General features: G+C 33.3%; 1 protein-coding gene across 1 annotated transcript in view; it reads left to right on the top strand.

Annotated features, from left to right (window-relative positions):
• Positions 1-14,051, top strand: part of LOC145684791 (trypsin-like) — a 197,349-nt gene that overhangs the window by 145,572 nt on the left and 37,726 nt on the right. Inside the window, exons 3-4 of the mRNA XM_081757162.1 lie at positions 705-867; positions 5,750-5,973. Coding sequence (XP_081613288.1) covers positions 705-867; positions 5,750-5,973 — 387 coding nt within the window. The remainder of the gene's footprint in view (positions 1-704; positions 868-5,749; positions 5,974-14,051) is intronic.

Genomic DNA, 14,051 nt, shown 5'->3' on the forward strand with positions numbered 1-14,051 from the left:
TATATATCATATATATATATGATATCAAGGACCAATGTCCCTTAAGATGAAAAAAAATCTGACGTAGGACTCTGTAGAACTTTGTAAGGCAGAACAATCTTTCATTCTATTCTCGAAGTTTTGTTCATCATCATCATCATCATATGTATTCTGCCCTTATTGGCAGATCACTTGCCGCAGGTGAGAAGCTTCCATTTTCCACGCTTCTCCGCTAACCTCTTCGTCTTCACATAAAACCTTTCTGTTTTTATAGTTTTGTTCAAAGAAAAGATTATTCATCCATGGTAAGTTATTTATATATTCGTTTCCAGATATTGTGCCACATAAAATAAATACATCATTACGCACACGTGAGGAAACTTCATTTGACTTTTGTTATTCCGACTGGTTATTCCGCACTCCACACTCGAGAGTTTTTCGAAGAAAAGAATGCCTGTTAGCATTTACTTGTCTGTTCAAATTTTGATGCAGTTGTGGGCTGCACAGGAAGTATCAGCATGTACTAAATTTATGAACTTAGAACATTTTCATAACTACGCCTATTTAATATAAATACTAAAACGAATATATATATATATATATATATATATATATATATATATATATATATATATATATATATATATATATATATATATATATATATACCAATAATGACTTGAAGAGTTGATGCAATTAATAAGTAAAATATATTCCTTTTGCAGTATGTGGTATTATGCCAAAGCCTACCACAATATATGGTGGAATTCCTAGTTCTCCTACTCAGTATCCATGGATGGTTGTTATCCGACATCATCACGAATTCGACTGCACTGGATCGCTCATTAACGACAGATACATACTTACGGCTGGACATTGCGTCTTCAAGTAAGCTCAATTATCTGATGTATCTTTATATACACTTAAAAACTTTATTTAACCTTTTGAACTACGTTAAGAACCAATGTAACTTCTGTCTTATCCAATTTTCCGTTACTGTCTTATTTAATTTTAATAATCAAAATGCCTAAATATGTTGTATAGATATACGAAAAGTGGCAAATAACACTTATGTTAATAATGTTAATAATGATTAGCGACAGATTAATCAAAGTTTGCAAGCGTTCTCTTTTAGGCCACTTATTGGTTTTATATGTTAAATATAGTAAGATACAGATGATGTGATGTGTGAACTCCAATTTTAGTGGTGGCGCTAGGATCAACTAGGCGGTCAGAACACTTTCAGCTTTCTGTTTGGCAAGTCGCTGTTGCCACGTTTTCACCCTACTCCTCTTCCCCGTCCCTTCCCATTTCGTTTTACCTAAACGTCAAAAAGTAGAAAGACGAAAGAGTCTTTTTTACTCAGGATCATTTAATATTGTGTTGGTGGTGGATACAAAATGTATTTTGTAAAACTATTTTCAGACTAGCGCATGTCTGCTAGTATCTAGCTTCCGTGTAGGCATTTGTATGAGTTCTTTTCTCTTTTTATGTACCGCCACATTTAGGTATGCATTCTGCTGTTCCATTATTATAATTGATTTAATTTCTCTTGCACTTCGTTGAAACAAAGACCACGGAAGATAAAAGACTACGAAAGACTTCATGATGCAATAGACTAGGCCTCCTCAACACGACCCCCTTTTATCACATCTTCTTGCCTGCGATCCTTACAATTAATTTCTTGTTTATAAATTTTTATTATTATTGTTGTTGTTGTCCGTCGCTTACAACTGTAAGTTCTATTTGTATTTTTCTTGTATTTAAATCTGGAGATTTTAGCGAGTTTCATTTCTCTTTTAATTTCAATTGTTTTTAAAACGATTCTCGTAATTCCTCAATATTCTTTTTTTCTTTTTTTTTTTTTTTGTATTTGGAAACAAGTTTACAAATAAAAATATGTCTATCAAAAAACGTTCAAAATATTTTTTAAAAATATTTTTCTGCTACTAGACCCTAATTACATTTATCATTTACATCTTCCTTCGCACCCTCATATCGCGCTGCGGTGACTCAGTGGTAAGCCTGTTGTAATACCCAAGTGGTCTCGGGGGTTCGGCTTCGGATCATGAGGCGCAATCAACTGGTGGTTCGAATCTCTCTGAAGAGCAGGGTAGGATTTTTAATTGTCCTAGACCTTTCTGTGTTCGTATCCCTATCATCTTTGTTGAGTTCAACGTTACTACCCGGAATGCTTCGTATGTTTTAAAATAGTGCATATTGACCATATACTGAACGCTAACCAACTTAGCTTGAGACACCAATTTATACTGAAAACAGAAACAACCTATAAAAATATAAGACGAAGTTGAAGGAAGTTGGCCAGTAACTGCACTGAAAAATATCATTTATTTGCTTGATGGAACTTGGGAAAAGCATCTAGAGAAACAGGATAGATAGTCTTCGTATTTGAACCTGGGATCATCACATTAAGAAAGAAGATCGCTAACCACTAGCCTATAATTTTGATGGATTTCTTTTTATTTGATGTTTAGCGTCTTTTTCAGCAGCGAGACAATATGGGACGTGGACCTACAGGTTAATGAGAAATCCGAATTACATGTGCTCCCGCCGATAACCGCTTAGGCACGAGGGAGCTACTGCACTAAATTTGTTCGTTAAGCATTTCGCTTTTTAAAATCTCGGGTTTCCCTCACATTCCTGCGAGTAGCATGCTTCCAAGCAGGTTTTCTAAAAGAAATTCGAAGGAACGAACAAAATCTCATATAATTATTACAGTTCTATTTTTAAATAAGGATTCGTATATATATATATATATATATATATATATATATATATATATATATATATATATATATATATATATATGTATGTGTGTGTGTGTGTGTGTGTGTGTGTTTCTTATTACTTTAATGAAAAATCGTATTTTCGTTGTGAATGCAGACTGTGGATAATCCTTTATCATGTAGAGTATTGTTTCATTTTATCTTATAAAAGCAATAAAACACAGAGTGGAAGATACGTAGCTACACAGAAAAACGAAGTTCAAATCAACTTAAATCTTAAATTACTATAAGTGCAGCATTTTTATTTTGAAATAACGGAATCCTATTGTTCGCAAAATCATTCAATTGTTGTGAAATATCATGCACTTACTTAAATAACTATTCCAGAGAAACAACATACTCCATCATGACTAAATGATTGTCTTCTCACATTGTTTTAATAGGTAATGGGTTGACTCCCTGTGGGAGCTTATGTTCTCAATCCTAACTTGATGCCTCATAGTACTCGCTTACTTTCCCTTGCCATAACGTTCGCTCAGTTCCTTCTCTGGCTAGAAAACAAATCTTGTTGAAGCATACTAAATAAATATATAGAGTTACTTATAAATTAAGACCGTTTAAAAAGTTTAGGAATCAGTTTTATTCATAACTCACTGTAGAACACCCTTGTGTCTATTTTGATAGCGTAAGACTCCGGTTCGAATCCCGGTACGAGCTCATGTGGTTCGGATCCCAAGTTAAGCTGTAGGTCCGCGTCCCACATACTCTTGCTACTGAAACGGATGCTAAACTCAAATAAAAAAATCACATCATAAGCAATTGTATTTATATTCATTATAGCTAAATAGACCTCCTCATTGTTTAGCCCAGAACGAAACGGATATATTTCTCGAGTACGACTCGACAATGAAGGGGAAGGGAATAACATGAACACAAGAATATTAAACATTTTTCTTTCTGCATGAATAGCATTAACAACAGTAACTACTAGAGTTCATAAATTTGCAACACTGTTTTAGTTCGTATATTTTCCGTTGATCTTGTCACCTGTGGCGCACTACAGCTGTAATTATATACATATATACAGGGGCGGATCCAGGATATGACCAAGGGAAAGGCTAAACCATATTTTGCCGTTTTATCCAGTGTAAAGCAGAATTGAAGCCCATTGTATCCAGTGTATACCTGAGCGCGTCAAGGGGGTACTATAGCCCCCACTGGATCCGCCCCTGTTTATATATATATATATATATATATATATATATATATATATATATATATATATATATCTTACATTCCAAATACATCTGTTTATATAATATGAGGCAGAAATCAGCACTGGTATTATGTTATTATTATTTGAGGTATATTATTATTAACCATATTGTGTATCTTAGTATGAATCATGTAAAACTTCTTAATACCTTTTATATATTTCAGCACTTAAAATTAGATTTTTTTCTTACCACTATTTTAGGTTACATGGATCCGGTTTTCCAATCGGTAGGTTACACCAGAAAGGAGACTGGAACCCATATATGACTATTTTAGTCCCTCTTATATTATTCTATTAGGGTCAAAGAAGCGAATTTGTCAACAAAGCTGTTGGCAACTGTTTTAACTTTCCACATACACAGAAGCGTGATCTGCACAGCGAGAAAACCACATTCTTTTTAGTTTCTTGAGAGAGGCGGTCTCTTCTCTGGACTGGTTCTGATTGAGAGATGGAATTGTTCCCTGCGATTAGTACAGCCAAAGTAATGGCTGTCAGATCGGAAATTGGTCTTGAAGATTGCATAATTTAAGTTTAAAGCAAGGACTAGACAAGTGAGTCCATAGGGATAATTAATTAAAACTTTTTCACCTGTATCTTTACTTTTTTAATTTTGATAATGAATTGAACGTTTAAACTGCTTATGCGTTACTTAAGAGTTTTAGTTAGGAACTTTATGGAATATATGTTGTTGATTTTTTATTTGAGGTTTCGTATTTTCATTTTGAGACCACTGGCTAGGCATCGTGATTTTAAATTACATGGCTCCAGATTCGAGTCCTGTGGACGCCAGGTCATTTAAGGTTTGGCTTATATATTTTTTGTATGGTTCCTCTCTAAAGTATTAGAGGTCTGGACCATTTGAACTACCTTATCTACTTCTTTAGATCTTAGTGAAGATCTTTTTAGAGGTTATTTCCTACTAACCTAATCCAACCTCAGAAACCCAGTTAAGATTGTTTATCTAGACTCCTTCATAATGAATGTTCTGCTACCGGACTGTTCATGCATAAGTTAGGCCAGGTGCTGGACAAGTAAGAAAAAGCACCTTTAGATGTTAATTTAGTTCACGCAATTGTTTGTAAGAGCACGTTTCCTGGCGAAACCTTGAAACACAAATTAAATTTAGTTTGTTCTTATTATCTAAACAAGGTTTAATTAGAGCACTCAGGCTAGGAGCTAATTTCCTATATTTTTAGAAATTAGGATGAAGTGATCTTAGGAAGTCCTTTCTCTTTCCAGAGGAGGGTAGCTTGAATAGAACTATCCTTTAGAGGTTCTAAATAAAGAAATGATTCCTATTCATAATTTTTTTTAAAGAGGGATTGTTAAGAGAGAATATGATGAATGTATTTAATTGATTGAGTCTGGTTAGCCGTTAAGATAATTTCCGTAGAAACCTGCTTATTAGGGTAATTAATATACACATTTTTGAGTTAAAAGGCTGTTTAAGTGATTTACTTAATATTTAAATCTTATTTGTTTAATATAATTTTCTCTAATTTTCTCCCTTCTTGAAAAAAAAAGGAAAAGAGAGAGGAAAGGGTGGGAAGATTTATTCTAAACAGCCTTAAGATTAAATTTTACATTGCGGTGATTTCTCTCTGAGTAAATATGTAGTAGAAGTATAATTTTGGTGTATTTGATATTATATAACATTAGAAATATTAGTTAACAATGACAGAAATAAATCCATAATAACTAGCACGAAGTATGAATTGAGTTAAATCTATTTTCTTCTCTTTCGAAGTCGTTCTACTGGCGACCTGGATGTAGCCTTAGGACAACCAACCAATGAATTCGAAAGGAATTTTGAGATGAGGAACGTATCAAAAATTATTCTTCACGAGAAATTTAAACCAGGAAGATTACATGATTCTCATGACATTGCGCTGGTACAGCTCGAAGATCCAGTTGAATATTCTTGGAGAATTGCACCCATTTGTTTACCCAATATAACAGAAAAAGATCACGGTAAGTTGAATTTTTAAAGTGCTGTAGAGTTGCATTAGGATGAACTATTGTTAAAAGGTTATTAATGATGTGTAAGCCGCAATTAAGTATTAGTTTGACCGTTGAGTACTTCCTGGTGACGAATATGTAATTACCATTTTAGTCTCTTTTGAAGATCTATATATCGTTAACTATGACTTCATGAAGTATCTATGACGTACCTTTTAAATTTATTTCTTCTTTGATATCTCATTGGCAGGATGCTCTAATTCCTGGTGTGAAGATTAATATGATTTTGACTTATTACTGAAATATGAAACTTTTGATAAAACGTAATAAAAGTACTATTTTCACTATTGTTCGATTCCTATATGGAAAATTGCAATTCAAATAATTTCCTGTATTAACATCTTTTTCGCTTCCTCACTTTTTGCTGTATATAAGAAGAATCAATAAAATTGAATCGTCATGTTTTGTTCAAATAAGTTCAAAAACAAAAAGCAAATGGTTGAGAAATCGAACAACAAAATTATTTAGGTGCTAGAGTTTCCTTTCAATAACCACCAAGTTTATACTGAAATTTCAGAAACATATTCTATTCCATCCATGAGTAAAGATAAGTTTGAAAATTATGTAGAAGTTAATGTACAGTACATAACGTTATTTTGACAATTTTGGTCTTCATTTTCTTCAACTGACGATTCAATTACATTATGTAGTTTCAAATTTAAAATGTAATAGCTATTATACTTGTAGAATGATAATTGACATCAATACGTCTATGACAATTAAAATAAGTTAATAGCTATTGCAGTATTATCCATCTCGATAAGTTTAAACATATCAGGAAGACCTACACATAAGGTCTTATCCTGCTTGGCTCGGGATCGGGGAGACACCTTTCACACCAGAGCTGATAGTACTACTATTCAAACTCCAGTTTCTGCACGCAAAATTGGAACTGAGCAAGGTATTTATTCATAACAAAAGTAAACGTTTACTTAAAACAGGAAGTAAAACTATCTGTGATTTAAGAGGAATCTAGAGCGTTTGGAAAAGAAGACCCTTCTCATTTATCTAATTTTGAGTTATAGTTTCCCTGTACAAAGAAACGTTCATTTCTAACTCAGTACATAAGCACTGACTTGTAACTGTACATTATTTGTGATCCGTAACTGCTTAGTAGCTTATATAATATTAGCTTATATAATATTTTACAGGAACAAAATACTTATACATTCGCTAAACTAGACTCTCGCTAATCCGGCCCTCAGTAGTCCGGCCTCTTAGTAATCCGGCGTACATCCAACCAAAAACACGTGCACAATGAATTATGGTGCGCATGCGCAACAATGCTTAGTTAAATAATGCTTTATATACTGTACTTATTCCAAATTGTAGCATTCTTTACAGTTTGGTTGCGTGATAGAGCATGCCACCGTCGCTTATCATCATTTCAAGAGTTAAAAATTAGGGACATATTTCATAGTGAGTGATACTACTGAAGGACTAAGTTTTCTTTGAAAATTAATGTATATTTGGATTTAATAAATTATATCCTCTATATTTTAAAATTATATCCTTCGATTTAATAAAGTACAGTACTCCATATCCCCTATGTTTTCAAAATAAATAATAAATAAGATAAATAAATAAATAAATCAAATAAATGTCAGACACTCAATAATCCGACACTTTCACTAATCCGGCACCCATATGTGCCAGGAATGGCCGGATTAGCGAGAGTCTAGTGTAATTGTATAATTTCAAATTTTAGAACTACTTTTGAGTAATTTGAAGATAAAACTTTCCATACTTTTTTATGTTACCTTGCTCCTACCTACACCTATTTGCAGCAGTTACTATCACCTGTCACAAGTTGAGACCTTTATTTGTATATTAGATTATATAATCTAGTGATAAATTAATTGTGCTTGTGCGAGTTTCCTTGTTATCTAGTTTTCTTCATTTTTCTCACTATATAAATGGTCTCATCAAAATTCACGTGGATTCCTTGAATTTGTTATCTCACCGTACATTCCTGTAACAGTTAATCTATTTTTTAAAAAAAGTTGTCATTTTTAGTTAAAGTTAATTTTTTTAAAACAAATGTTATGAAGTTATTGACTCAAAACGATTCGTAAATGTAATGCGAATGAATTAACATGTCTGTAATAATTAAAAAGTATACCAAATGACTGTGCATGTGAGTGTGCTGTTTTTGAGAGTACCTAGAATGTCATATTGCAAATTCTCAAGTCAACCCGAAGTGCCCCTTTATTTTATATCAGTTCATGTAGTTTTATATATAAATAAGACATATTTTACTTTGTCAAGTATATATTTCAAAAAATTGTATTTCAGGTTGGTCCAAGTTGATCTATCTGTGGGTTAATTTGTTGGTTCTATCTTGATAAACTATGTTTAAAATATCGTAACATTATTGATTAAAAAGGACCAGTATGATATTGTTACGGTTGGATGTGTTAGGAACAAGAGGAGTTATAGAGTATTGCTAATCGAAATTATGCTGAGATCAAGTTTAGTATACATAAATCGTACTCAAAATACAATATTAAATTCTTAATAATACATGTAAGTTACTTTGTTGCAACTCGAACTTTCTATTTATGTACAGTAAGAGGTAATAGCCGTGATTGAGTTGTTGTTGGGTTTATGTACTATATGCTTTACTGTGCCATAACCAAGGCACTTGTGACACGGGTTTCGTATTATAAAGAGTTGTACTTCCAACTCTCTGTTTAAGATCACGTTTAACCTATATTGGCATAATCTTTTTGTTTGGTTTGAAGTGATTAAATTATTCCTCTATACAGGAATAGGTTATTAAATACAGGGTGCAAATGTAAGTTTTTTTTCATATCTTCGCTTGATATACTTTATGTTCTGTTTTTGAGTGGAGTTTTCAAAAAATTTAGATCTTCATTTTTCAAAGTTAAGACAGAGAAATGAATTAAAGTTGATTTAGGATAATTTATATATAAAAATACTAATATGGTGAAGTTATAAATCGACTATGAATGAAATCGTTTTTCTCTCTAAAACACATGTCAAGATTTGTTAGACATGAATTTAACAGCACTATTATGTTTGCTACGTGCAGAAAGATTTTGTGAGATATCTGTACCTGTCAAGCTGTTGCCTACGCTTGGTATATTATAAATAAATAGACGTTCTTGGATAAACTATAGTGTGTAGTTTACTTTTTCTCATTTTTCTCAAATCTTGTTTCTTTCTGAAATGTGTTATTTCAGAAAAAACATCAATTAAGTAGTTCAGCTTAACTTATACTAAGCCTGAATTATTCAAAAGTTTCCTAATTCAAATCAACCTTCGTCTTGAATTACCAAGTTATTTTTTGAGTTAGAGAACTGCAGGGGGTGCTCTTAACCTATGTCCCGAACCTCTACTTTCACGCTCTCTTCACAGTGACGTCACCAGCGAGGAACTTAGAGCTTGTCGTCTGCTTGGCGCGTGAAGATTTGCTAGTAAGACCACAAACAATTCTTTATTTCTTTTGGGTTTTTGCTATGTTGAATTGTGTTGCTTTTGTTTCTAGTGGTGTACGTGGACGAATATTATTTAAAAGATCTACGTATATCTCGGAAGATTTCTTTACGTGGGCTTGGCTGTACAGACATGCAATATTGCAAGATAGTGTAAACTTGCGTACGTGTGTACATATGTATTTTTACGTGTATTTGTCTTAAATCTCCAAGTGTTGCACATTATAGAACTAGGGATGTACCGATATATCGGTATAGGTAATATCAGCCACTTTTGGGAGTATCGGTATCGGCATTGGCAAATAAACACCAATATTTACCGATACATTTTTCAAACTATATTCAGTTTGTTTAATATTAACGGTGACACTTATATTTCATCGGTTTCTTTTAGAGTTAAAAGTTGTTCTAAATTATTATCAATTGTACAATCAATCGATTTCTTTATGCATGTATACGCCTTTGATTTGCACTATTCATACTTAACTGATAGTTTTAGTCCCTCCATGACAAAATAGTAAAGAAAAGACAAGGGTCCTCAGTCAGGAAAATAGGCACGCGAAGAAAATTTTCTAGGGGGAGCCGATTTCCCGATTTCAAAGTAAAATAAAGTAAGTTTATTTTCCGTATTCATTATCATAAATTTCTATGTATGCATGAAGTTCATAATTTAAAATTATTTTTCGATAATTTTTCTTCTTATTGGTCCTCTAGATGTTTATTTGAGTTAGAAATCAGAGTAAAACTCCGGGACGTCGTGTGGGTAGAAAAGGTGGGGCGATTGCCCCACGCCTTGCACCACAGAATGGAAGAGTTTGACCGTTGAGGAAAACTAGCAGGTTAACTATTTCTAATTCATTGTTGAGATTAGTGTTGTCCACGAGAGGAGATCGAGGCGAGAAATGTCTCGTCTCGTCTGCAATTCGAGACGAGAAATTCGTTTAAATTTAAAAATATGGGAGTTCTCGTCTCGTTTTCGAGGCAAGATGAGAAACTTCATGAGTCTCATTGGCAACACAAGTTCACCCAAATATTAAACCTTAAACACTGGTTTAGTGTTGCATGGTTCATCGTTTAAAAAAAAACTATAAATTGATAAAGTGATTGTAAGAACACAATGAAGAGCATTCATTTATCAACGTTTAAAAATACACAATATACTCCAATAATAAATATGGTTTAAATGTTGTTATATCTCATCTTCCGTGGATCTCTCGTGGCTCGGAAGGATTCTCATAAGTACTACTTGAAATTAGGAAGTCAGGACATATCTAAATTTTCTACACAAATTTATACAAGAGGCTAGAGAAACTTTGAGGCGAGGCGTAAAAATATTTGTTCGAAAATCGAGTCTACAAGACGAGAACACCTAATTTCTCGTCTCGTCTCGATTCGTACCACTAGTTAGCATACAAAGTATTTAGATATAAACCAAATATATTTTCCGGACTGTGTACTATTAATGTCACGAAGTGCAATCATAGCATCAACAATGGGTACATTAAATATAATCTGTGGTGGATAGTCGACATGACGTTTAACACGGATGGGTTCCGTTTTAATAATCATGTGAAGAAGATTTGAATTGGCAATTTTAAACTTTAAGCCTGAGTGCCGTATATTGAACAAAATAAAATGCTAGGCATCAAAGGGCTTCCGCAACTAAATGCATCGACAATCTATTATTATTATTATTATTATTATTATTATTATTATTATTATTATTATTATTATTATTATTATTACCCATGGTTTTAAGTATTTATTGACATATTCCTATCAGTAATCACAAAGTAATCTATTTATGCCGGGTGTGGAACTCACCTTAACATTGGTTCCGCAATTACTTTAAATCCAGGCATTGGAAATTTCAGAGATTGCCCTGGTAAAACACATATATATCTGCAACTTTGCTTAAATACATTCACAGTAACATTTCAGATATAAATACATTTAAAATGTAATTATAATTCAACAATTATCTATCTCATCAAAAATTAAATGAATGATCATACAACACAGGTACATCGTTAATTTTCCATAATATAAATTGCGTTAAGAAGATGTTCTAATTATTGCTGGCTTATTATTTATTTATTTATTTGTAGTTAGTTTGTGTGTAGGAGAATGTCGTGACAGCGAAAATGTTATGCATAAAGAAAGAAAGAAAGACATTCTGGCTGCTTCGTACACCTCTATTCCTACTTGCTGCTCCTCGCTGGTGACGTCACGCAAAACGAGGAGCGAAACGTCTGTGCGTATAGCCCAACCTTTCCTTCTAGTAACCTTGGAGAACTGGTGTTATTCTTTGGGTGGTACACTATGGATTTACACTAAAATAAACTTATAGTCAACAAATTTGCATTTGTATGTAAATAAGTAGATTTTGAGAGCGAGTTACTGGTATCTTTCAAATGTAACATTTATCATTCGTTTCCACACAGTGATAATATTGCCGTAACTATATAAATGACGGAAGAACACTCATCACATATAGCTTCTAATGTGGAAGTGATTCATTAAATTTAACATAGTTTTGTGTTTATTTTGACTCTGTAAGTTCTTTGTAATTGAAAGGTTAAAGATATGTACACTGATTGTTTATCATCCAGTAGGAGCTATAAAGATAATCGGCACGGTCAGTGCACAAAGAAATTATTTGAGTTTGAGTTTTGTATGTTTCAAAATGTATGTCGAAAATGGTTGATTTTTGCCCATTTTTATAATAACTGTTATTACTTTAATGAACGTCAGAATTTTTAATGGATGCATACAAATATAATCCCTAATTAAACCTGTAGTATACTTACATAATACTGTTCAACAGTGCTCTTGTAAATACAAAATTTCGGCTGTTTTTGTATGTTTACATCTGCAGACTTTAGAGATATATTACAAAAAATGATTGATAAAGGGAAATTTCTGACTTCATGTAAATGCTATTAAAATAATGAGTAATACAATGGTTGATATTACAAAGGAGATCTTACAATTTTCAGGAAATTACTGCTGTTAATTTTATATATATATATATATATATATATATATATATATATATATATATATATATATATATATATATATATATATATCACGACCAATACATTTAGAAGAAACTCAGGAAATTTCACCAAAAGTTTCAAGAAAATTTTATTTTTTATTATTCCGAGTGCGAAACCGACGAGAATTCACATTTGGTTGGAAGCTCATGCTCGTACCAGTTATCTTAAATTCATTACTTTATAATAAAAAAAACTCATAATGATATCTTATACATATCCTTCATGGCGGCTAAATTAGGGGAAATCCTAGAAAATTAACACAAAATTTCTTTAGCTATTTAAAAGCCTCTGGCAGACCAGAATGGAGCCCAAAATATACAATGAAGTGTCATATATCTTGCCATACTCTGATACATATCTATATTAATTGAAGTTCAATGAAAACAAGTTAAAATTCATAGTATAGCTCGTTGTGTTGGACTGTTTATAACCATCCTGCCAGTTTCTTGATTCCACATCCATACCACGTCAGAGGCAAAGAAGACAGTCACTGCTGTTTCCACCTCCAGCTGCTAGGTAAAAAGGAAGTGCACCTTGGACCAAAACAAGTACTAATCCGAAAGAGGCAAGGTAAGGACTGTACGGTGACTGCGATATCAGTTCGATGTCATCAAGTTCCTGAATTGTTGCATTTATCGATTCGAGTCTGGTTTCGCATTAACCTGTTGGTTCGGAAGAACTGTTGGTTCAGCAAGGAAGTACATTTTTGTTGTAGTACAGCATACATACGCTTCATCTCTTTGAAATAAAGGACGCCATTAATGGTACCACCGTTGGGAACCAATTAGAAGTGACACTCTCGTAGTTTCACCATACACAGAGGAAGTTTGCCAAACGGTTCTGGGGATTGACTCGTGTTCAACCAGTTTTTGATTATTTGGATTTTAAAAAAGCTTACTTTTCGTCATGCATAATAGTTAATCTGTTTCACTAAACGCACATCACGAAGATTTTACATCAGACGTTGGTACATATCCACTCTCCGCTGGCTGAACTGGAGTCAACTCATGTGGCACAATGCGGCAGCCCTTGAGGGTATTCACGATTTCGCGAAGATGACGCACTATAGTGGACTGGGAAATGCCATGTTGGTTGGACAAATGCCGTGTGCTTTTCGATGGCTTTTCCTCAACAATGTGTTGTATTACCTCAGAATCTAAAGTTATCATAAGGCGGAGGGATCTAGGCTGACCGTTGATATTTTTGCAACCTGCACCCATGAAATGTCAAAAATGAAACAGTACCTGAGCTATGGATCACTACAACAACTTCTTTCGCATGACAAACGTTCTTGGTTATCCTGCAGCGTTATGTTCGAGTTTGAACTTATTCTATAATAATTCACGTATTAGACGTTGCTGGACACTCATCGCCAGTCTGACAAGAAAAGTTTCTGAAAATATTGACCGAGTGGTGGCCTCTGTGTTAAATACTCCACGTACCACACTACCTTTTCGGCCAGTTTGACAGTATACCTGGGTCCAGCGGGGCGTAGATAAGAGTTTGCTGT

This window comes from Thermobia domestica, chromosome 5, assembly GCF_964235325.1.
Source record: "Thermobia domestica chromosome 5, izTheDome1.hap1.1, whole genome shotgun sequence".
Lineage (NCBI taxonomy): Eukaryota > Metazoa > Arthropoda > Insecta > Zygentoma > Lepismatidae > Thermobia > Thermobia domestica.